Source organism: Centrocercus urophasianus, unplaced genomic scaffold (assembly GCF_019232065.1).
Source record: "Centrocercus urophasianus isolate 14NV4802_14NV808 unplaced genomic scaffold, USGS_Curo_1.0 seq_20, whole genome shotgun sequence".
Taxonomy (NCBI): Eukaryota; Metazoa; Chordata; class Aves; order Galliformes; family Phasianidae; genus Centrocercus; species Centrocercus urophasianus.
Genome location: NW_024884756.1, coordinates 4,110,662 through 4,136,648, shown reverse-complemented (window position 1 = coordinate 4,136,648; position 25,987 = coordinate 4,110,662). Strand labels below are relative to the sequence as shown.

General features: G+C 40.8%; 1 protein-coding gene across 1 annotated transcript in view; it reads right to left on the bottom strand.

Moving 5' to 3' along the window:
* ERBB4 (erb-b2 receptor tyrosine kinase 4) overlaps positions 1-25,987 on the bottom strand; it is a 501,644-nt gene that overhangs the window by 117,116 nt on the left and 358,541 nt on the right. Inside the window, exons 13-18 of the mRNA XM_042822364.1 lie at positions 25,380-25,470; positions 23,726-23,925; positions 16,271-16,403; positions 15,075-15,168; positions 13,494-13,648; positions 7,904-7,978 (exon numbers count right to left, since the gene is read on the bottom strand). Coding sequence (XP_042678298.1) covers positions 7,904-7,978; positions 13,494-13,648; positions 15,075-15,168; positions 16,271-16,403; positions 23,726-23,925; positions 25,380-25,470 — 748 coding nt within the window. The remainder of the gene's footprint in view (positions 1-7,903; positions 7,979-13,493; positions 13,649-15,074; positions 15,169-16,270; positions 16,404-23,725; positions 23,926-25,379; positions 25,471-25,987) is intronic.

The following is a 25,987-nucleotide window of genomic DNA, read 5'->3' as shown; positions in this document are numbered from 1 at the left end:
TTTTGCCAATTCTCAGTCCTATCACAACCTGCTACTAATCTTCTGCCACGTAACATCCCTTTCTCAAGTTTCCTAAAACACAAGCTTCTCAGAGCCTTCCCAAGAACCACTCAGTCATTCCATATCTTACTACATGCAGATGATTCAACCTTCTCCGTAATTTAAGTCTTAATACATCAGTGACCAAAACTCATTTTTTCTGCACGCAACACTTGCCAGTCATAGCTGACCCTGTTACCAGAAAGAAGCTTGGACTAGCAGACCTCCTTAGTGCTCTTACAATTTTAGCCTTCCTGCAAGTGGAACCCTTGTACTACAGCAGTAGGTCAACATGTTTGCCAGGCCAGTCCTAGGTTTCACAGCCAGACACTGCAACCAGACCACTGCCCAGAACTGTGTACAAGAAGCATGGAGACCTACATGCCATCAATACTGCAGCCAAACGCTTTGCAGATTTATGTTACAGAAGAGATGCAAAGTAAACTGAAGAGAGAGAGTTGCATGGGAATTAAGTTTGCTACTAGATCTCTCTTCCTCACTACAATTTGAACACAGGTATTTGAAACTCTGCATCAAAGAAACCCAAAGATACAAGTAATTCATGTGACATTCTCCCACATCATCACTGTTGTAACTCTTCACTACACGACAGGCAAAAAAAAATATAGTAAGATCAATTAATTTGGTCTGACAGCTTGATAAACTCTCATGAGAAACATTCCTGCCAGTCTCAGGTATTTGTGATAATGTTTTTCATATGCTATCTGCTGTAACACTGCTTTCCACAGCAAGCATAGCTAGCTAGAACAAATATTAGCTAATTGCTGCTACAGTAGAGCTGGTTTCATTAGTTTCACAATTTATGTTCTCAGGCCACGCACAGCTAGAACTGGAGAACACCTTACCAAATGTCACGAGGTACAACAAAGCTAAGCACAACATCTTGTATCTGGGTCACAACAACTACTACCATCAGTACAAGTTGGGGGATGAAAAGATAGAACATAGTCCTGCCTATCAGGACTTGATGGCACTGGAGGATGGCAGCTAGATCTGAGCCAGCAAGGTGCCCTCGCAGCCCAAGAAGCCAACCGTATCCTGGGTTGCATCTATAGAAGCATTGCCAGCTTCTATTGGGAAGCTGGGATGGAGGTGATCTTGCTCCCCTACTCTGTGCTGGTGAGACTTCACCTGGAACAATACATCCAGATGTGGACTCCTCAGTCCAGGAAAGATAAGGGGCCTGTTGGAACAACACTAAAGGAGGGCCACAAAAACAATTCCAGAGATGAAACACCTCCCCTGTAAGGACAGACTGGGAGCTGGGGTTGTACAGCCTAGAGAAAAGAAGGCTCTGGGAGACCTCAAAGCAGCCTGTCAGTATCTCAAAGGGAGCTGTAAGAAAGCTTGAGGTAAACTCATTAGCAGGGTCTGTTGTGACAAGAGAAGGGGAAATGGCTTCAAGGTAAAAGAGGGGAAATTCAGACTGGATATAGGAAAGTTAGTTGCCGTGGCTTTAGATCAGAAGGCCTTTTAGGGTCCCTTCCAACTAAAAAGATTATACAAGATTCCAAATCATCATTTTCATTGATGCAAAAACAAATGAAGATAAACTGTATTACATTACTACTTTTAACCTAGAGCTGGAAAAGCTGTTCCCAATTTCCTGTGAAACAGATCTTGTGTGAATGGAAAAAGGCTAATATTTCCAGACTTGATACGCAAGCTCTTATCTTATTAAGTGTTCTACATTTAATCATTCAAAGAAATATTTAAGTGAATTTAAATAGGCAGTGGAAAAGTGTGCATATGGGGAGAGGACTTGCAAGATTTTATAGGTATTAGAAATGAATAAGTCTACTCCTAACTCTAATTTTGTCCCCTTCCTTCGGTAGATTGCACCAAGACATTAACTTTGATCTAAAGAGACCTAATTAAGTGGACTTTCACTGTACGTATGCTTTCAAAAAAACCATACGGTGCCATCAACGTACTGTTCAAAGGAATTCCAACCAAGAGCTTTCCATTTACTGCAAGAACTGCAGCTCCTTAATCACCAGATAGGTTGTGGTGATTAAGGCAGAATGCAAAGAATTAAGTCGTGGTTGGACTCCGAACTGAAATGCATCTACCACATAAACTATCTAAATAAGAAATAGTGACAAATCCTGCATTATGCAGGTAGATTGGAAGTAAGACCATGAGCTTTACTTCTAATTTATTACATGTTAAATATTAATGAATTATTAGGAAACCATTCAGAGAGTTTTAAACAACTCTACATCTTCCACATTTCTCAAGTTCAATAAATGTATTTTTAATAATAGATAATTTATAACAACATTAAATCTAAATTAAATCCTCATTTCAAGCCATAAAAGAAACCCACAGGAGAGTAGTGAGACATAGACCGTTACTCTATAATAAGGTCACTATTCCATGACACCATTTTACCACAGCATCATATATAATTCCTACAGCCAAACCAATACCGACACACACACAAGGCTTATGCGGGTTGAGGTGGCGACCTCTGCAGTAGGGCTGTGTGTTAATTTCCATTCTAACGAGCCATTTTCCATTTGAAATTCCCCAAATACTTGCCTTTCATAGAGAACTGCTGTACCTTGTCTACCTGCTTACTTCCCCTGCTCCTCAAGTGCAGTAACAATAATTTATGCAGTTTTTAGAACAAAGAGTTTTCTTGTTGTAAATGTATTTCAAAATACTACTGTGAGCTGCAAAACACAAAATCCAAAAGAAAAAAAGTAGTAAATAGCCTTTATTAAGGAGTGTCCTCAAAGATGCAGTCAGGTTTAGTTAAATGCCTGAGAGAATTCCAAGGCTTGGTAACTATCATACTTCATGATGCCTATTTTCCATATTTCCATTAATCCTGCTGTTACGGTAGGGCTGACTACACACATCCAGCTCACCAAGCTGGACTGCATACTGAAGCCACAGAAGAGTAGGATTCAACGAATGCATGTCAGGAAGCATAGGGTTAAGAATCTTACAGTCCCTCATCACGTCCTGAACAGACCAAATACACATCACCATACATTTCTGCAAGAAACCTGTTTGCTTTTTAAGACTGAGCACTCTGCTCTTCCAGAGCTCACTAGCTGAATAAGGTGCAAGGGTTGGGATACACCATATCAAATAGTAAAGACTGCCATTCCTATATCCACAAATCGGTAGGGTAGGCCAGCTTGTGTAATTTCACTCTAGCATTTCTCTGACGTGCTGCTAGGCAATAATAAATTACTTTAATCCATCAAACAACAGCTCTGCTGCTGAGAAACACTGTCTGTGGGCAGCAACCATCTCAACACACACAAGAGCATTTCACTCATACCGTTTGTAAAATCAATTACAACAACCAACAAAAGTTGCCTTATTCAATCCTGTGCGCTCTCAACAGCATCCTTAAACTACTGGAGCCACAGAATGGATTTTAAGAAGTGCATTACGACAGCTGCCTCTGATTCCTTCACTCTCCCCCACACAAAGGGGGATTCGCATGCATTCCTCCCAAAGCTCCAGGCAGTGAGTGAGATGTTGTTGTGACAGTAAGCATGCCCACAGCAAAGGTCTGTTTAAAAACAGTTCATCAGCAGCAATCCTCACACAAAACTAGAGGTTCCGCTGTCTATCACAAATGGATCGCTTGTAAACTCTATTCAACCCACAGAGACAGGACAAGAAACAGCAGTTTGCAAGCCTTACTCATACATGTGAAATTAAAAAGGAATTAAAAATATCTCTTCAACTTCATTCTGATACAGCATTAGAGAGCTCCATATTAGAAGTTTCTTAAGAGCAGCATCTTTTATCATTCAAAGTTAAGTAATGCTGCTTAGTTCGTACCCATAGATCTTATTTCTCCTCTTGTTTTTTACAGCCATTCTCCTCTTCTTCCCCTCCAGAAGTGACTATAATTATTCTATAAAAATAGAGAGCATATGGAATGCTTTCCTCCAAGCAACGGAACAGAGCTCCATAAAAGCGATGAACATTAACAGTTTATTAGAGGTGGTTTCCCTTCCCCATCATCTAGTCAGAATGGCTGTGAATTTCTACTCAAGTTGTACCGTGTGAGGGTACAAAGCAGCTGTGAAAGGATCTGCCTGCACTGCATAGGCTTTATTGTTAATTAGCTCATGTACGCACACAGTACATAAGAAAGGCTTTTTTTTTTTCATTTAGGAAGCGATGATTTGTTGTGAGGACATCCTTTGATATAAAGCAAGCACTAGAATTGTCATTTGAGTTAACCTCTATACTCCATTGCATGAAGCCACTTGACTATGGTGCTCCTGACTACTTGTTTCTGTTAGTTAAAAAGAAAATGTGACATTTTCTTTAAGTATAACCACAGACACCAGATTACTCAGATCAGTGACATTAAGGTGCTAGCTGTTCCCTATCATAGCAGCCACGTGCTTCCAATTACATCTTCAGATTCCGTCATCTCCCAAGACATCACAAAACCACAGAATTCACTCCCTTTAACAGCCTCTTTTTAGTCCTAAGTCCTGTGAACAACAGGAAGAATAAATCATTTAGAATTCATACTTGAGGTCAAAAACTTTATCCATGGTCTAGCTTTTACAACTGAATTAACCAAACGCGTCTGGAGTCAGGGCACACAGAACATGCAGCCTTGCACAACCAACAAGTTGTTTTCCTAATGGTTGATGGAAGACTACCGTCACGATTGACCCATCTTCAATTAAGGCAATGTTTACCAGCTCCTTGAAACAGGCACGCTCCTCTTCAGTTCTTTACACCCCACTCACATGCTCTTTTCCTGCACCCAGGTCCTCTAAGATTCCACTCAAAGGAACTGCTGGCTGCAAGCAATAGAAGGCACGGAATGGAGCACGTGGGTAGGAAAAGGGTAGTACTAACAGCTTCAGGTACCTAAGAAATCCTAGCCTCCACTTTCTCCCCCTCTGGGGATTTCTAGGAAAGGGTACCCCAAACTAACTTCCCATAGCAATCATCTCATACCTTCTTAGATAGACAGCAGCAGCAGCAGGAGCTAGAGGTGGCAAAGCAGAACACTGGGCCCTTGCATCCTCTGCCTTCCCTGCGCTCAGATCCCCCAGGAAGGAGGCAGAAAGGGAAGCAAAGCAGCAGCAATGCAAGTTTCATGCCAGCCAAGGGCTCTGCTTAGCATGGGAAAGGCAGCAAAGCCTACCCCACTCCTCTGGAACCCTGTGCCAGCCAGATATCCTGCAGAGGTCAGTGATAAAGCTGGCCCAGCTACTTGCAGTAGGACAGCATTGCGATGGGACCACTAGACACTGAGCACAACATAAAGACAGCACGTATCGCTAGCATAAGAAAGGCTTCCTTTGCCATGGTGAATTGAGAGTTGTTACGATAGTCAGAACGTTTAACTACAGCAGGCAAAAAGAGGCACTTGTTTCTCCCATGACTTCCGGCCATTTGGACAGGTTCTCTCACAGTGATATTCACTCCTCCAAAGACTGCACTGTGGCTGTCAGTTAAGATTATGGTGAAAGACTGTGATGATCAACTTATACTGAAAATAAATGCAGGTTCTCATAGGAAAATGAGAAGGACACAAGATCTAACATGTCATCTAAAAGTAATCTAAAATAAATAAGTAATCCATCACATTGTCTAGAGGAAACAGCATAACAGCCCTTATCAGAGGAAATGAAGAAATAAAAGGGTTTCTTCTATCCTTTGAGCAGCACTCCAACGTAGCTCAGTTTCGGGGTTTCCAAGCACAAGCATGGGGAACCAAACATATGCAGAAGAACTAATATGTCACCTGTCCTTTGGAAACAAGCTGCATGATGCACCTTTGAACATAAAAACTCCTCTGCTCTTCTATCACGCTCTCACAAAAGCCCACAAGTCAATGGAAGATGGCAGAACCAAACTGCATAACTAAAAAAGAACTAAGTGGAAAAATGGGAGAAATCCAAGTCCATGTGACAAGGATGAAACTAAATTATTGAAGTCTGCAGGTCTAGGGATACTCCATAATACATCCATTTTTTATTTACACTCCTGCTTGCTCTCTTAATCACAAGTATCGCTTTTGCCAGTGCAGTTTTGCCCATTTTCAGCCCAAACAAAATGTACCACGTTCACGAACAAAATACAGGACTTCATTTCATCACATTTACAGTGCACTAACTTGCCCTAAGATAAATACAGTAAACTTGAAACAAACAGAAAAAAAAAAAAAAAACATAAGCTCAAAGAAACATTCAAGGGTCCTCGTACTTCTGAACCAAGGAAAAAATGCTTTGCCCGAGCAAGGTAAAATACCTGCATTAGCATCCACCAATCTGACCATTTGTTTTCCTACCTGCATAGTAGATTCAGAAGCACTAAGATACACACAACATAAAATACCACATAAATATTGCCTGCTAGCCACTGGCTTAAGCCTGACACCTTGTGAGACACTTCCTTTTTAGTGCTGAGGCCCCAGGATCCAATCACTTACTGTGATCAACAGCAGTCATTCCCTTGCTTCAGAGAGTATTTGGCAGTATCCTCAATGACTTAACTGCCAACACAACATTCCTGATACAAATATAAGCTTTTGAGTTGCACCACTTGAATTCAACTGGGAGCAAGATCTGAGCTACATTGGGGCAAACAGAGGAAGACAGACAGAGCAGACTGGAGCACTGAGACTTCAACTGCTGCCAAAATGTCATCTTCCCAGCACAAAGCCCTTGACATTCCTACAAAAAACTCATTAAGAACCCCATTGATGAAATACATGCTATTTTAAAATTGATTACCAAGGCAATGAACATCAGCATGGCGTTCATTCTCTGTGGCCTCGTACGCCCTTCAAAATTAGGCAAACAATCATAATACAATCTTCCTTTGTACTGTGAGTTATAATTGTAGCCATTTTAAACAGCTTGCTGGTTTTCACTAACTCACACTCAGTGACCATCCCTGGAAATGAATCCCACATGGAAGTGCTTCATACAAGGTATCTCAAAGCAGAAAAATTCCAAAGAATACTGCAATGTGAAAAATGTTAAGTCCCCTTCCTCTAAGAACTTAGTCAGAACTGACACCCATTTAATTGCAAAGCTACACCACCTGATAGCATTTATACCGTTGCCCAAGCCTAAACACGCACTCCCTCAACAGCAAGAGAACAGGGATCTTCACATTAGTACCTAACTTCAGAATCTTCTCTTAAAATAAATTAATAATGAAGCTGATTGAAAGGATACATTTCTTATCTAATCCTAGCTCATGACAGTAACCCCAAAGCCTGGAAGTCATACTAACCAGTTTGAATCTTTATCAACAGAACGAAGGACTTACAAAGAAATGAATGTGAAGCTTAACAGCAATGCTTTGGGATTCTCCTGCATTAACTCGTTTTGATCATCTTTACTAAAAAAGAAAATTGCTGAAAGGCTACCATGTTTTGGATTTGTTTTCTTCGAGCAGAAAATGAAAAAGATCAAAGACTACTTCCATGAATTGAGGGAAAAGTTCAGTTTTTCCAAAGCATTTACTTTCCCCCCCACCCACAGGAAAGTATGGAAGAAAAAGCTTCAATTTTTCTTACGCTCTGCCTCAAAAAAAAAAAAAAAAAACCATGAAATTGTACCAACAAGACATTTTAGTTTAACCAGAGGCTTCCACCAAGTTTACTTCCAGTAAAATTTCATCAAGAAGCTATTTCTGTAGAAAATTTCATGAAATTAACTAGCTTTGATACAGTAAGTAAACTTGGGCATTTGGAGGCACACCTTGCTTAAGAACAAGTTACATTCTCCCCATAGTCTGCATTTCTGGACAAACTGGATAGTATGACATTCCTGCAGTAAGTAGGGAAGACCCTGGTGTACAAAAATGGAGAAGTGGTGGATGTTACCTAGCATGTTGTGGTAAAGTGGACTGTCGTGTCCATGGATAGTAAATGCAGTCATGACTAGCTGGACCTCTACACCTGCAGGCAATTACAGAACAAAAGACGTCATTTGCCATTCACAAGGACATGCACACGCATGCGCCCTTGTCCACACGTGGAGGATGGAAGACACACAGGGAACGACCACTCAGCAAGTACCTATCCATCAGGCCAACGCAGTCCTCGATATGCGGACCTATGCACCTGCAGCAAATCCAAATTGAGAACAAGAAGAGAAAGAGAGAAAATGGTTATTTGCAGATCCAAGAAGCAGAAATCCCCTCTTTGCGACACACTTTTGATTACAATACTAAAGACTCGAGTCACCACAAAATTATACTGTGACAAAAACAAGCCTGTCAAGGGAACAATAATAGCAACATAACCAGCATTCCAAAGTTGGACCATTTGTGGCTCACACAGTATTTAAAGCAGATTTCACCTGCATGTGTGGGAGGCCTGAGAACAGAGTCTCCTTGCCTGCATGTTTTTTCGGAATAATCAAACTGGTGATTACTGAACAGAAGCTGTTCATTTGCAACACGTGAGACCTGCAGAAGCACAATGCATAAGTCCCTCCTCCCCACTTCCTGTAATTGATGCAATTGTTCCTTCTGTTTCAAGTGCCTACCCAGGAAATGAGTTTTGGAAGCTGACTGTACTCTTAGCAAGGAAACTCAAGGATCAGATTCCCACTAAAAAAAAAAATCTGAGTAAAATGCTGTCTGCTGATACAGGCACTTTGACCTGCTATCTGTAGATGCTGCCAGAAGACTTCCACTGCAAATTCAGCAGGTGCTCACCAAAGGTGAAGGAAATACAGGGAGTCACTTTATGCAGCACCACTCAAGCACAGCCATGGGGAAAGAGCCTCGGTGTTTCCTTATCCTCACAAGGAACACTAATCAAAGTAGCAAGCTGAGTTGCCTGCATTCAAATAAAAAGGTGCTTACCCCTTTTACACAAGGGTCCAGATGATCAGAGACAGACAGATGTAGGTGAACTTTCAGAGATTAAGACAACCTGACATGCCTCAGTGCTAAATGCCCAGCAAGTCCCTCCTTATCCACAGGAAGTAGCTCTCAATTTCTGAAGAAATTAAGCCACTTACTTCAAATGTTTAACAATACCTGCAGTGAACTTTCTCTCCTGTACACCTGAAATTACATTTTCCAAAACAGCTGTGATGTGGAAACAAAGACTTTCACTATTTCTTCAACAGTGTTCTCCTTCAATAGATGCAAAGACAAAAGCAGATTCATTACACACCCAATTGGACAGAACACGCATGAAGCAAAAAGGGTTAATTTAAATACAGTCCAAGAACTTAGAACTATTAACAGGTATTTCTTGAAATTCCTACTGTCCTGGGCTTCACAAGTCTGAATATTACCCAATCTTCAGCCAAATCCAACACTGTTCTTTTCAGGGTATTCTCAGCAGTTTGCTGAAGACCAGTGCAGTAAGTAAAGGTCTGAACAATTTTTTTTGAGCCGCCTTCATCTTCTAGCATGTCAAGAGAAGCAAAGTTCAGACTCCTGCTATAGATAAGGGTCCTCTTGAAACTGGAGTTTTGAGAGCCCATTGCTAGTTCAGATAACTGGCAGACAGGAAGAGCCTATTGTCTTGCAGTCATTCCATAACTGCACATTTGTTCTCTAGAAGTCTGAGAGAGAAGAAGAGATGATCCAAGAAAAGGTATTGGGACCTACCCCACTTCAAACTGAAGTACTACTGCCTTTTGTTTAAAAATCAATAATCATCTTCAGTGGGTTTCCCAGCCTCAAACAGAAAACTGTCTAAGTACATTTTAAGCTGTTCAACATGACTGTGAGTACTTACACACTCTTTGGTTGCCCTGATTGACACGCAATAAATACTGTGTGAGCAACAGCAATAGACACTACTATTAACAAGTTGTTTTTCACCATTAAGTCATCAATTATTTTTTCTCTGACAATAGTTTTTTTTTCCTTTCAGGCTTTTTTTTGACACAAGTACAAGCATAACACAACCATACGTAGCAGAGGCACTTAATTCACCCCCAGGATTCCTTCTCCTGCTTGGAGTCCGGAGGAAGAACTATGTTCTTTCTGTAAGAGGAACTGGGTAGTATCAACACAATCATACGTATCAATTTATTAACAACATTCAGTCATTACAACACAGCTTATACAGAAAGCTGTACATAGAGCTTTCCACCTTATCTTTAAAAAGAACTGTTTTCTGAAAGATAATTAGTTAGAACAGTTTTGAAAACAGAAGATCTTTGTTTCCCCGAAATAATCCACTCCCCCCCAACTTCCACAAATTTTATTTCATATCAACTTCCCTTGAGATCCAAAAGTGGGGCCTTAATTTCTCACAGATTTCAAGCAGCAAAGCCATTTTCAATCAGATGAATTCCCCAAGAACTTTGTTGCTGAAAACAAAACTGATTATGAGATAGCATAAACAGATTAACTCTGGACAAAAGAAAACACTTGTTACACCAAATACCAGATCACTTAACTGTCACTCTGGATGAAGCCAAATGAATCAAAACTTATACAGGTAACAGTGTGTGTGTTGATGGCAAGAAAGTTTATCTTCCTGCTGGGGGCAGGGAGAAATTTTTCCATCAGCAAAGCAATGCTGGTCTCCAATTATTTAGCATTTATTGCAACTGAATTTCCACTACGATGCCAACAAGAATTCAAAATGCCTTCAGAGGCAAGGCAGTCCTTGGGCCTTCAAATCCATCTTATCACAACTTGTCAGCTTCGAGGGATAACGAAATTTTGGATAAGGAAGAGCAACACGTTTCCTTCAAAAATAAAAGTAGTAAGAAAATGCTTGTGATGAGAACAGGTCCTCTTTGTGCCTTGCTCAGGGAGGAAGCAGACTGTTAGATGCTGTTATATAATCACTATTTCATTTCTGCAAAAGCATTCCATTTTAGCTAGCTGGGCAAGAAAAAGTGCCAAATGTTTTCTGACTCCCTTGAATTAAATGGGATCACTGTCCCACGTGCCTCAGACCTGCTTCAGATTGGCTTCAAGTAGCTGATGTTTATCATGAGGATGCAAAGTGAAAAGCACAGTTGCCGCATCCAAGCAAGTCACTTCTTGATTCCTCTCCTGGTGAACAAAACATCATTAACAGGACTGGATAATAGCACACCTATCCAGAGGAGCAGCCATTATATTTAAATAAGGGAAGAGAACAGCACTATGAAATCTCACACTCAAGTGAGCAATCACCTGCAAGTACCAGGACGAAATTAAGGCAGAAGGCTCACAGAACTACCTTCCCCTGCGACGGGAATGGCTGGAGAAGATAAAAACAAGACTAAGAGAACTAAAAGCCTATTTTAGCAAGGATCCTGAATCAAAGAGCAGTACTGAAGGAACAGAATAACACCAAGACAGGAATAGTGCTCTGCAACAGCTCAAGACTCTTCACTAAGCTCCACCTCTATGGCACCGGTTCTATTGCAGCAACTGATCTGACAGCAAAGCCAGATGAAGTAGAGGGTTGGGTTTTCTGTACCACTCAGCTGTGAGTCAAGTATCAAGATGTGCTCTCTCCGGAAGTGATGTCATTAGGAACGCTGACTGAGGGGAACTTCAGTATTAATTTTGGAAAGAAAGGTATGAAACTAGAGAATTCTGCATTAAAGGAGGAGAGAATGAAAGAGACCGATTCCCTCCTTACTGGAAATACTCAGCCCCAAGAGTGTTGGCAAGATTAAAAAAAAAAAAGCCATAAACCCCAAACATCTGGGACACTCATTACCAGATTAACATACCATCATTAAAGGAAGCCTTCAGAAACACTAGAAAATGACATCTATTTTTATCTAGATTGGGTTTGTGCATGTTGTTTTCATGAGAGGTGATAAAACGCCTAAGAACGGACATTAATCTCACAACAACAGGATGAGGATTTCTGTGAGCAAAAGTATTTAACTCATGGCAAAGGTCTAGCTCCTCATAAGAGATAGCTTTGTGGGAGAAGTCACTGGCTCTATAATAGTGGTACTTCATCAGTTCCCTGGTGATTCGCAAACAACACTTGATGAGGCATTCTTTCACTTTTAACCCAAGGAAGACATTTGCAGAAAGAAAAGGGAGAAAGTTCAAGGGATAAATTCTAAGGTAACTCAACATAAAGGAATCCCGTGTCAGTGAGGGTTGCCAACAAATGCTGGCAAGTAGTTACAGCTGCCTAATGCCCTTCCTGTTTGTTTAGGAACTACAACATCAGACTGCCACCAGGAGGTGTAAAAACCTCCTACCCAGGGAGACAGTACCAACCAACCATCTGGAAAATACTGATGCATCTAAAGAAGTGATGAGGAATGGAAAATTATTTGTTCCCTTCCTATTCTGAAGAAGTACAGTTGTTTTATTAAGATCAGTAACATTTAAATCTCCCCAGAATAGAAGACTGTCTAGAAAGGAAGGTCACATCCCAGTCTTCTGAGAGGTCAGAATAGCTACAAGGTGCCTCTTCATTGTTATCTTTAGACACTAAGTCGACCATCCACACCTGGGTTTGTCAGACTCCAAACTAGCACATCCACCATTCTCTTAAAGCCAGAAACAGAGCTCCTGAAGCAAGCTCATCTTAGCATACTGTCATCTTAGTTTTCTGATCATAAAATTGAGGGTCTGTAGGAAAGATCTATCTGTAACAGATCCCGGCTGTGTCTGAGATCTTACCCTCATTTCTCCATTGACTCTATTAAAATTATATATGCAAAACCAGCAAAAGGTCTCATTTTGAATGGTAACAGCTGTTGACATCAAGATCACGTCAAATAATTTACCTGTTTAATTTTAGCTGCTAAACAGAAAGGGCCTCTTGTGGAAGATTATTTCACTGGCTGAAGTTTTCTCTTTCTCCCCTGTCTTTTCCTTTCTATGTATCCTGGACAGCACTAACCTCATCAAAAGACATTTTTAATCCACGTGGACAAAGCAGGACAAGACCTGAGTAGTTGATTACTGTTATTTGTTGCAGATTCTTAATTTCGGCTCAGACTCTCAGTCTGTGTTTTTTCACACATAACAAGTGATTGATTGGGAATAATACTAAGACAGGACTTAAGAAACAAATCCTCAAATTCAGACTCCTGCAGAACATGGCTCCTGGTGAATCCTTTGCATCAGATCCTCTGTGTCTCATCGAAGTGCTACAGGGTTACCTCAGCAATACCAAGGACCAAAGAGGACCAATTCCATCAGTAAGTGAAATAAAGTCATTGTACCGGCCTAGACACACAAATGTAAAAGGCAGCATTTGTTACAAACCAGTGCTAGCAGTAAGGCTGTGAAAAGATCTTCGGAGTGGTGTTCATAAAGAGCATAGTATTCTTCTTTTCTGATAAGCTGCTGGATGTTTATGACAGAAACTTGAGTGTCGTGAGAAACTGAAAATAAAGTTGCGTTACACTGCTGCACACACTTCACTTCCAGGAGCAGAACAAGTACTTTGCCAAGCCAAAACTTCACCTACGTTCTAATAGGTAACAAAACTTCACTAGGATGGTTCAGATCACAGAACTTACCCTTGGGTGCAATTGGGATGGCACGGATGGCACTCGCGATCCTCATCAGCATACTTGAAAATGAAACTGTTGGCCCCCTGTAAGCCATCGGGGCATTTCTCCACACAGTTCGGACCATCCTTAAAATGGAAACACTTCGTGCAGTGGTCAGGCCCCTGGGGAAATGGGAGAAACAGTGCATTCGAGTTACTCCGTATTTCCCTTCTGCACTGGAATTGCAGGTCCTAGCATGACAGCACATACAGTAGTAACTGCAGTGGTGTTTCTTCCCTAGCAAACAGCAAATCACCCACACGGTTCCAGCCACTGTTGAGGAATAGCACATGTATATCTTGGTAGTTCTGACCACAAACTTAGCTTGTACAACCTAAGATTAATTACTAGTTTCTAAACAGGTTTCTCCACACTACCAGCATGATTAACACAACTGACTTCATGTCTGTTTTAAGCCTACATACACACAAGCAAACCAAAACGAAGACGTACAGCGATTCACTACCTCCACAATCCACATTATTTCCCATACTGCCTTCTCCCTTCGGTTATCCTTCAGTGTTTCTGTGACAAGGTCTTCTTGATGCATACACAACTTTTTAACAGTCCAGACTGTCACCTAAGGCTCCTGAACAACGTAAGCAAAATTAAGCCAGTGGAGCCGACTAAATACCGTGTTCTGCTTGGGCACTGGTCTACAACTTCATATCCACAAATCCTCCTTCAAGTCTAAATTTCTCTCATGGGCTGAAATTTGCAGTATTAGCTTCCTGCTTTGCGACAGCATTGCAGAAAGCAGAGTGGTACAGCAAAAACCATGAGAATGTTGAGCAGGGTAACGTATTTTCTTTACGGTCATTAGGTTACATGAGAGAACCAAGGAAACAAGGTTAAATTTTCACAGGAACAAAGAACCTGAAATACAACTCCTTGCATCCAAGATGCTTTTAGCCTTGGCAATATACAAACAACCGAAACAAGAAACTATTTTTATCCAACAAAAGGACAATAATCTTTGAAACAAGGCTCACTGCTCATATAAGATAATTCAGGCATTATATAGACGACAGTTACAGTCAGCATTCATTTTTAGGATGTGCATAAAGAATGCTGCACCAGAACAGGCCAGCCTACAAAGAAAAGATGACATTGCTCAAGCTTTCTGAAGAACTGAGACAAATGCCCACATCTAAAAAAACAAAAAAAAAAAAACAAAAAAAAAAAACAACCAACAACCTGAAACCACAGAACAGGACAGAACTGAACATAATGAATAAAAGCAGCTAGAGAACAGAATGTGCAGACTGCACCTGAATACTATCTCACGCTTAAGGACTTTGGACATAACATTCCAGGCATTAAGACAACTCAGGAAAGAAAAGGACTCCCTTTTTGAACCATCTTCTAAAGCAGTCTAATTCACCTGAGTTCATTCCTAGAACCTGCTTACTACATGCAGAGTACTGCTCCTCCACATGAAATACGTTTTCTGCCTACTTCAATGTTGACTTGCAACAGTTACTTTACTTGTTCTGAACAGAAGGTACCTGTGCTTTAGCACATTTTAACAGCCAGCATGGCTCTTACCGGCCCGTAGCATGTGATCATGTTGTCTTCCATCTTCTCACACTGGGGATCACACTCCACACAAACAGAACCATTCGCAAACTCTCGAAACTCCCTAGGAAAATATTTTGCAAGCAGGTTAGGAAAAAGCAAAAGGGAGACTGAAGCTGAGCAAAAATGGCTGCCTCTTCACCTGGTGGTAATCACCTCAGCCTCATTAAGCCAGTGGACTAAACCAGCTGAGATGACTTTTAATGGGATTAGGTTGCTTTACAACAGCTGAAGATTAAGCCCAATCAGCAAAATCACTCAAAAAAATACTCTGAAAGGGGCTGAGCCCACAGAAACAGCAAATAGCATTCTCTAATCAATACAGTTCAGAACATTCTAGCTGAAGTGCTGGTTACGCCATCCAAATAGAGCCTCTCTGCAATCTTCCTGAGATAGGCATCCTGGCAGAACCAGCCATCAAGTGCTGCAGGGTTTGCAGTCAGATGTGTTCTGATGCACACAAAACCACAGTTTTATAACACTGTTCTCCAACCTTTTTTAAGCATACCAAACTGTTTTCTGTCAGTGTTCTTTTCATATGCACTGTCCAGACAAAAGTGTTTTAAGTATTTTAATGCATCTTCAGGACTTCCAAACCTCTCTACATAACAGTTCCATGAGTTATCATACATGGCAAGAAAGAAATTGTGCCAGTGATTTGATTTTCAATTAGCACCTCGAAGAAAAAAGTGTAATTAAAAACATGGTTTTATCTTTATTATGAAATGAATTACTGGGACCTTACTGTAATGTTATGCAGGATGCTGAATTCCACCTGCTGTCCTCCAAAGCCTGATTATTAATTACTCCTACTGCAAGTAACATGAGGAGCTTTGCTCCATTTTATCATTACCAGGCACTGTTGAACAGCTTTGTCTTTTGTTCAGGGTTTAGGCTACCTAACCTTCAGGAAAAAACACACACAGCAGGTTTTATTATTTCTATTTCCACGTAACATACATAATGCAAAAATCACAGGTAAATCTTCACACACAAGTTCAGATTCTGAAGTGACTAAAAATTATGCAATAATATATTTCACCCAAAGGCAGTAATATTGACGGTGGAACTGGATACCCCTGGATGTAAAGTCAAGGTAACTTACACATCAAATCCTGAATTATCCCATCACAGCACTAGCAAGAAGTACAGCAGAAATATCTTACCCATCATACAGGTTACAAGATTCTATGCAGGTCCTCCCCCTGATGAAGCGCTTGCAGGAGAGACACTGGTCTGGCCCTGGCCCCCAGCAGCCATCACTTGAGCATAATTCATTACACACCATTCCATCAGCAGCTACAGAGAGAGAACACTGCATTAAGTTACGCAGTCCTCTGAATTCGAAAGGAAAACGTTTCACCTAGCATTCAAAAAACAAGATGCGCCCTAAAAATACAAAACAACAAGGCCCAACTCTTCCTTGCTGATAGCATAAGCCACAGTGGTTACGCAGCAAAATTCCCCCAAGAACCTAATTATTAAAGTTTGTGAGGAGTAAAAGGCCATGAACCTCAACGGCCTTTAAAATGCTACAAGATTGCAGTCTCTGAGAAGAGAACATGTCCCCTACAGCCCAAAAGCCCTGCCTGATGAACAGGATTCTCAAATCCACCCTGGAACAGAATTAGCACTATTTACCACTGAACCCTGACAACAAAGATGCCAACCTCAACATTACTAAAACTAATTCTACTTCAACAACCAACAGTAACATAACAAATTCAGCTTTTTTGAAAGAAGCTTCTCTGCAATTGTTTTGCTTTTGAAAAAGAGAAATTGTTCAGAGACACCGAGTAAAACACTTACAGGCAGGTCAAGAGCCCTAAGACAAAAAAGAACTGAACTCACCCAACTAGCAAAGGAGCTCTGTGGCCATGCAGCACCCCTCCTCACGCAGCCCCAGCTCCAAAAGATGCTCTCCCTCCCATGTCTGACCCTTATATGAGCTCCCCCTGGGTCTGCCCCTTCTGGCCAGCTGGGCAGCACAGGTGCAAACACTTTGCCTGTGCCCCCTGGGCCGAACACAGCCCTTCACCAGGTGCTCCATCACCACTTCAAGCCCCGACCCAACAGCTCCCCTGCGGCAGCTGTTAGAGATGATTCTAGAATGGATTCTGCTGTATGCAGTCTATTGCAGAAAAATGGCCTTAACTTTGGTAGTGAGAAGTCATGCCTCAAAAAAACAGGGAACTTGTTCTCTGTGGCAGTCAAGTAGACAAGGAAGATCTGTTTGATACAGAGTGGTAAGCATGATCTGATGCAGATAGGAAGAAGGAAAAATATAAGAAACAACCAAACCAAAAGCTTATTTTCCAGACAGAACAATGCTGAATGACATGTTCTTCTCCAAGCTGACTATTAAAGCTCAACAAGAGCTCAGGATTAACCTCAACAAAGAGTTAAAAATTAGCATCAACCGTTCTACAAAACAGTTCGATATGCCACGTTCAGAAAAGCAGAACAAATGTTCAGATTTTTTCCTACAAACACAGCAGAGAAAAACCAGAAATAATTATCTTACCACCACAGAAACTCACGCTGCACTCAGTTTGAGTATTACACCCAGTTCTGGCTTGTTCCTTTCAGAAAGGATAAAGTGAGAAAAAGAGTGCTGCAGATTCAACCGCAATGAAGGAACAAACAGTTCTAGGCTCAGGTGAGGAAGGGTGCAACAAAATGCTATGATACTGTGAACAAGAACAGAAGCACAAAGCAATTTTCACGGCTTCTTCCAAGTCCCTTAAGAGCATTCAAAAAGATGGGAACCCAAGAGGCTTCAAAACAGCTTTTTCCTCCTTCAAAGTGTAGATCAAGATATAGAATTCTCTAGCATGGGGAGATGGCTTTAAACTACAAAAGATTCAGAGATTAGGAAGAAATTCTTTACTGCGGAGATGGTGAGACACTAGAACAGGCTGCCCTGTGAGGTTGTGGATGCCCCCTTCCTGGAAGCATCCAAGGCCAGGCTGGATGGGGCTGTGAGCAACCTGGTTTAGAGGGAGGTGTGCCTGCCTACAGCAGGGGTTGGAACTAGATGGTCTTAAAGGTCCCTTCCAGCCCCAACCATGCTATCATTCTATCCAAGTACTACTTTAAATTGTGATTTCTAAATTCTTTGGTGCAAAAGCACCTGAAAAGAGAACAAAGAGCTTTTTATATTCAACATGTCAGGAAAAAAAAACAACAGCCCACAAAGTGAAACACTGTCAGCCTCAAAACCAAATCTCAAATAAACAAAACTAACAAAAGATGAGGGAAAGGTGGTTTCAATCAATATGAATTGTGTATGGCTATTTTATATAATCCTTTACTACATAAATGATAGATGGTAGAAATGAGCAAAGAGCAAAAGCAAACAAGTATTCTCTCCTCAGAAAATGAAGAAGGTCCATTTCTACTGATGTAGCCATACCTTACCATGTGCAAGTGTCGAACTTGTATTCCGAATTCACTCTTCCATGACGAAACAGTTTATGCAAATGACTTCTACAGCACAGTGAGTAGATGAAAAGTAACAACAATCTCCTAAATATCAGAGATAGCAAATTCACCAGCTCTTGCTTCTCCGATTCACTGGAGCTACACCAGTAGTCTTACTTTTCAGCCAATGACTGGCTTTAAGAACTCGTAAGGAACATAAAAATCCCTCTTACTTCAGATCCCTTTTTGCTCCTTCTCCATCCTAAGAATGCCTTAGGTTCTGATACAGTTTTACACGCTCTCATCATCCAAAGGCAGTTTCCAATTTTTCTCAATCTTTTTGTTGATATTAAGCTTTTATTATCAGTCATTTTCTTTTCTTCCCCGTCAACTATTAGACTACTCTGAATTAAGAATTTATTCCTTCAAATAGCAAGTGACACTATTACAAGATCACTCTAGGTACAGGCAGAGCCATATACAAATGAAACAAAGAGCTTCTGGGTAAAGAAAATTAAGATTGTCCTATTGGAATCTAGCCAACATAGTACCTGTAGTCTGAGAAAAGAAACAAGAAAAATACCACTCTATTTCTTTCTGCTTATTTCTAGCATAGAAATACTTTTACAAGCAAAAAAAAAAATCCATTTAGCTTGTCATTCCTCCTTTTTCGAGGATGTCTAAAGAGATGTTTGAGTTTTAGATGTATTATTTGACATTTTCAGGGGCTGAGAATGTTCTGAAGCTCCAACATATCCTATGGCCTGTATGTGGAAGAAAAGAACAAAAAAGCTTTTGACAGGAACTCATTTTCATTAGGAGTCTTAGAATGCTCCTAATGCTCATTATTTATCAATGGGGTCACATAGGTTAGAAGTAACTTCCCCAAACTAGATAGAACACAAGAAAGTTAGCTTAAAAAAAAGAAAAAAAATGGCTCTATTCTTAGTCCAGGGCTCCTTGAACTCAACAGAAAATCTCCCGCAAATTTCAGTTACATTTGCATCAAACCTTGCTATTTATTCAAGTTTTCAACTGGTGACTAAATTGACCTAATTCATAACAACCTTTGCCTGGAAAGGTTTCCCTGTATACTGCAGGTGTCAGTAGAGTTGACAGCAATTATTTAGATAACGTCATATGAGAGATCATTTTTTTTCTAGATTTATTTTGTGTGCTCTTGTATTTATCATGAGATGTCTCTGACTTGTTCCATAAAATACCCATGCTGGGGGAAAAAAAGCCAATTCTTTACTTCAGCACGGAGCAATGGTAAAATCTAACTGCTGGAGTACCTTCTAGCAAGTAAATTTATCATCATTCACTCTGCATTGATTATCTTTGTAACAGTTTAGGCACAAACTGTGTTTAGTATTACAGGTTAGAGCAGGAGACAATTAAAAGTATACAATTGATGAGAGGACCTGAGAAAACAGCATGGAGCTCCATCAGGGGAGGGCCGGGGAGGGGGGGGGGGCTCTGCCCCAGGAGGGTGGTGGGCATGGAGAAGCTCCCCAGGGCAGCGGGCACAGACCTGATCTGCTGGAGCTCAGGGAGCGTTTGAAAAGCATTCTCAGACATAAGAGTTTGGATTTTGGGTAGCCCTGTGTAGGGCCAGAAGTTGGACTTAGTGATGTTTGTGGGTCTCTTCCAACTCAGGACGTTCTGTGACTCTGTGAGAGCTCCTGAATTGTACATACATACTCTCCCGTCGATTTCCACGAGGGTTATCCATTTGGTCACATCCATTTGCCACGTGAATCCCCTCAAACAACTTTGGGAGACACTGCTGCTAAAGCTGCAGCACCTCTTGAAGGCTCACAGCTCATCCTTTGCTCTTCTCCTCTAACGTGCCTCCAAGCCTACAGGTCTCCCAGGCTCCGTGCAGTTCACAAGTATCTCACTGGTAATCATGGACTGGAGCGTTTTTCACTGACTGAACACTGCTGTTGTTATTTTCATTTAAAAAAGAACAGACTTTCACCAAATTCTGCTGTGTCAATGCTATCTCAAAGATAAGCACTGCTGTAAAACTGAACTTGTCTAGGAATATTTAAATCCCTCAATAATTCTTCAGTATTTCATTACTTATAAGTTCAGCAGAAGACAATTTTGAATGGTGTGGGAAAAATACATCACCATTTTGTGATTTATAAAAAAATCACTTCAATAAGAGGCTGATTACATGACCTTAGAAGCTCACACATGCACTTTAAATAAAGCTACATTTGTAATAAATGTCTGCTGTAACATGTTCTGGCAATTTGTAATCACTAGGCAGCAAGGAAAGCAGTAACAAGCTGACAGTGCCTCAAAATACACAAAGAATTAATAATAAACACACCAGAGTGTGGCTGTAATAATTAACACGGTCTAGACTGGTTTCTTTGTGGGAAATGGTATGAAAAAAACTTTCATGGATATTTTTATTAACAATTCACACTCTGCCAGTTGCCATGTAAACAAATAGTATTTCCACCACAGACGCTACACTTCAATCCTGCAAATATTTACATACACTTTAACCTTCCTCATTCTGATCAGGCTTTTTGTCACTCAGACAGGCATGTGCATATGTGCAAGTGCCTGAAGAATGTGGGTCTAAAACAGGCAAAAGAACCAGAAGGCAAAAACTGAAACCCTCGTGGCTTGCCCTCAGATCCCAGACACTCAGGCAATGGAAGATCAGAAAAGCTCTCCAAAAGCTCAATCTGCTCCCATCTCCTGAACAGGACGGATGCTTAGAAGCATGCTGGACAAATGCATCTGGCTCTAAGGACCAGTTCTGTCTTACCTCAAGTAAAGGTGAGGAGTTTAGTTAGACATCTAACCTGCAGCAGAACCCGTTTAACCCCAGAGAGGTGCTGACTGACAGGCAGAGCTGAAGCAGCAAGGCAGCTCGTCTCATCTAACATTGACTCTCTAAAGGCCACAAAACATTATTGATTCATTCATACAAGATGTGCATAGAGAGAAAACCACTGTTACATTTATGACTCAGGAAATTAGCAGTCCAAGACACTGCATTCTGATCTAAGTAGCCTGGCCCATAGCCTATGTTCATTAAATACAGCCCGTTCAATCAATAGGCTAGAATTCATTTTTGGAACTAAACTCCTGGTAGTGCATCATATATACTAACTTTTCAAAGGGAAATGAAAAAGAGATCTGTTTTTCTCATGAAGATTCTCCCGGTGTAAAATTTCATAAAATATCTTCAGTAGTATTTTTCTTCCAGGGAAATAAAAGCTTCTACTACAGCAAATCCTCAACAAGGTGGAAGTCAAATAAAGTTCACGTTTTCCCTTTGTGTGCAAATGTGCTGACAAGATTTACAGTGCCAGAGTGCGATTTGGCAGTGTGTTCTAGTTTCCATTTGCTCAAGAAGTCTGAGTTTTAATAGCTGTAGCCATTTCAAAGACTTGGCAATCACAGGCAAGGGCAAAAAGGTATTTGACAAAGCAGTCCCAACAACTGCTATGGGACTACCTTCCCAATTGCTGTGTCCAGTTGGCTTCCAAGCTCACCTGAGCTGCTTCCTACTGTCTTCTAATATGTGGTCTGTAAGTCATTGTATGGGAACTGCTGAGTTACGGCCTGAACCTCTGTTTGATCACCTGAGGAGAGCCATGAGTCAGCCAGAGGAGCACAGGTGAAGGCAATTCAGCTGTGCTGCCGGAAGGGTTGCAGCCTGGACCCCTCCTAGACCTATTTAAGGGCTGGCTACCAGAGGGGAAGGGTTTCTTCTGGAGATCTGTGCTGCTGGAGTTTTGAAAGTGAGTGCAGGATAGAGGTAAGCCTTCTCTCTATTCTCTTTTTGTTACCATTATCTGCTTTACAAAGCTTTTTTTTTTTTTTTTTTGTAACTGTAATATCTTAATATTCATTGATGATACAGTCATGCAGCTCTTCCAGCAAAAAAGAAGCAGTACTTCCTTTTTGGAGCTATGGAAATTATGTTGCATCCTATTACCTTCATTCAGTTGCATGGGCCCTGGGTAGCCTGTTCTAGTATGAGATATAGATGTTGGCAGCCCTGCCTGTAGCCTTATGGGTGGAGCTTGATGATCCTTGAGGCCCCTTCCAACCCAAGCCATTCTATCATTCTATGATTTTATGATGATTCAGCTTTCACTTTTACCTGTAAAACAGTAGCCAAATAACAGCCAAAAAAACCCACCTCACCTAGAAATCTACCAAACAAGGTTTAATGCTTCATGAGGCTCTCACATAACAGAAAAATTGAGGAAAAAAAAAAAAAACAACCAAGTGGAGCTGACAGATGTATAAATATGTTCAACCCAGTCGTGAAATCTATCCTCATACCACAGTGATGAGCGTAGCCACGAAATCTTTCAATGCAGAGCAGTATTTCAAAGAGAGGGGAAAAAAAGAAGCACTTAAAAGTATTATCATGGTCTGAAAAAACATTTCTGCCTTGCCCAATCTGAAAGAACAGATATATCACTTAAACATACTGCAATTTAATGAATTTTTCTCTAGCAGTATCCTTAAAATGAACTGTATTGCTGCTATTATGCAATATTATGCAAGTTGCAGTGTGATTTCTGCATAACCAACTCATTTAATCTGCTACACAGTGTTCATCTGATTTTTCAATAGGATCTTAGTCCAGATAAGCTTTCCTGACAGACAATTAGCCCCAACTGAAATTCTCCTAGTAACCTTCCTTGTCAGACAGGCTCAGTATGGCAAGGGAGAACACAGTTACCAGACAGCAGTCCCAAAAGTGACCTTTCGAGATTGAGAGCCACTTTGGCAAAGAAGAGAAGCTGAAGATGCCTGTTTAGCTCCATAGGTAGAGGGCTGTAAGTCAAAGTCTATAGAAACTATATTCGCTCCACATGTACAACATTCAGAATCTGTATTTATAAAACTGTATCTCTTGTCTCCAAAGTTCATATTGCAGCAGGAAGCAGTGCCTTCTTCCTTCTCTATTTCGTTTGCCCATACTTTAAAACACTTCATTTTCTTACAAATCTCCTTGGAGACACTGGGCCATACCTTTAGATTCTGCAAATGATCGATACTCCGCTCTTGTTTGTGGGGCTCTAAACAAGTGACCCCAGCTGCATTTCTGGCCTGTCCACGCATTGTATCCTGTCATTACTTAAATCATTTCCCCCAGAGTGAGCCACTCGCAGGCATGAAGATTTACACTGAGAAGCAGTACTTACTGCAGTTCTCTGCTTTTCTATTTCGATGAATCACCGTCTTTTGGCTGGGTGTGCTGAAAAGGCTGGTCCAGTTGACTGTGTGGTAGTAGCATAAATTGCTGTTGTCTGTTATGTAGATGTTACCAGCGCTGATCTGCTTCAAGGACTGGAACTGTAAAGAGGTAATGCCTTGCTGCTTCAGGATGAGTAAGGAAAGGCCGCTGTGACAGAAGGAAAGAGAACGTAGATGAGCCCCAAGAGGTGGCTCCAGAGGTGAAGCTCAGCGGAGCTGGTGGAGAACTTCCCACTGAAATTAGTTTTAATGGCATGATCATTTGCAAATTTGCTCAGAAAACTTTTAGTTTGAAATGGCACAGATATTTTGTGAGGCAAAAGGTGGTTTTATTGCCCAGAAAGCCACGAGCCCTTTCAGAACTGTAATACCACAAACTGCGAGGCTCACAACATTAGGTCAATTCAGCCATCAAACTAACTGGCTAAGTTACTCACAGCTCTGGAACAATCATTAACTCTTTTTTTTCCTTTTTTTTTTTTTTTTTTTTTTTTTTAAATAAAGTGCTGTCAAGAAAACTGAAGAAAATGTGTTGTTTCTTTATCCCACAGGACATCAAAATTAACACTTGAGATGGTTTATACGCTAAGGAAAAACTGACAAAGTCATGTAAAATGCATTCTAAAATGTGTTAACATGACAAATTAATGTCATTTATGGTAATACAGGAAGAAACTGCTACTTTCAAGGAAATTTTTCCACCCACTTCCTACATTGTGTTTTTCTGCTATTGTAAGCTGTGGTTATCTCCTCTATGGGAAGAATGATAAACTATTGTGTAACACAGGAATGACTGTGCATATTGTATGACTGAAGACAAGTGAACAACATCCAGCTTCTCAACATCCTTCAGGTTACTGTATTTTAATGTTTATAATTGCTTTCCAGCTGTTCTAAAAAATTGCTGTTTCTGAACAGAACGCTGGGCTGTAATTCAATCTCAAGGTTTCACTGCTATTCATAATCTGTTTGGTTTGCTATTAAAAATGTCAGCAAGATGCTGCATTTACACAACTGGGAACCAGAGTTTCCTCTCTACGTCACTCTACAAGGTATCTTGTCTTCCACTATTATTTCTCACTGCATTTTCTTCTTTTCAAAAATCAATTCCTCCCTATCAGTTCTCATATGAAGACATCTCTGGTAAAAACGATACTACAGAGCTAACAAATACCATCTGCTAAGTACAACGTATTCACCTTTTATTGCTTCTTAAGACCAGGTTGTTCTTTGGACACATGTGACTGTAAATCTATACACATCTGTATGGGCATGCAGATAATGAGACAAAGTTCTAGCATCTTTTAAGGTACATTTCATATTCATAAAATGTTTTAAAATGTAGAAAGTATTAAATGAAGTGGAAGTTGGCATCTGCAGAAATGAACCAGGATAATCTGATGCCGTTTGTTTTTCTTTGACGTCTTTACATTCAAAAGTTATTGTCCATTGTCAAGAATGGAATAGCAAATATACTGTTAAAGAACAGCTTGCCAACTGAGAAAATGTGCCAAGTTATGACACGCTTCCCAAGAAGTGTTGCACTCCTTGCTACTACAATGCTGATGAAAAACAGCATCGTGAACATAGAAGGTACCTTACCTATACAGAGCTCTTCCACCAATAGTAACCAAGTTAGAAAAAACTCTGAAGTCTGTCATGTTCTCAGGCCATGACTGTATGTTCAAATACCCTGAAGGAGAAAAATGAAACGTGAGCATCAATCATTCCAGCCTTAAAGACTGCTTTATCACATACATGAATTAAGACAGGCCCAGGCTTTAAGTGAAAGAAAGCAACTGTCTGAGAAAAAGAAATAAAGGTGATGAATTCAAAGACAGCAGTGTGCAAAATTCACCGGCCTGCTTTGTTCCGTCTCCTCCAGTAAGGAAAAGGAAGACGTGAACAGTGTCACAGCAGAAATGTCACAGCACTAAATCAGCTTTCAAAAGCCACGCTGAGGGCAAGCTTAAACATCAGCTGCAATCTGAAAGGCCTACGTACCATTCCTCAGCAGCAGCAGGCAACATTAGGATTTGCCTCAATTAAGAACATTCAGTTAAAAACGGATTGGAGCCCAAGACAGAAACTGAGAGATCCATCATGATGCATTAAAAGGTAACAAGACTTTACTAAAACAAAGAACTTTCATCCACTTCTGACTGTGTGTGAGGATCAGTCTTCAACGGAGAGCACTGGAGGGTAGTTAG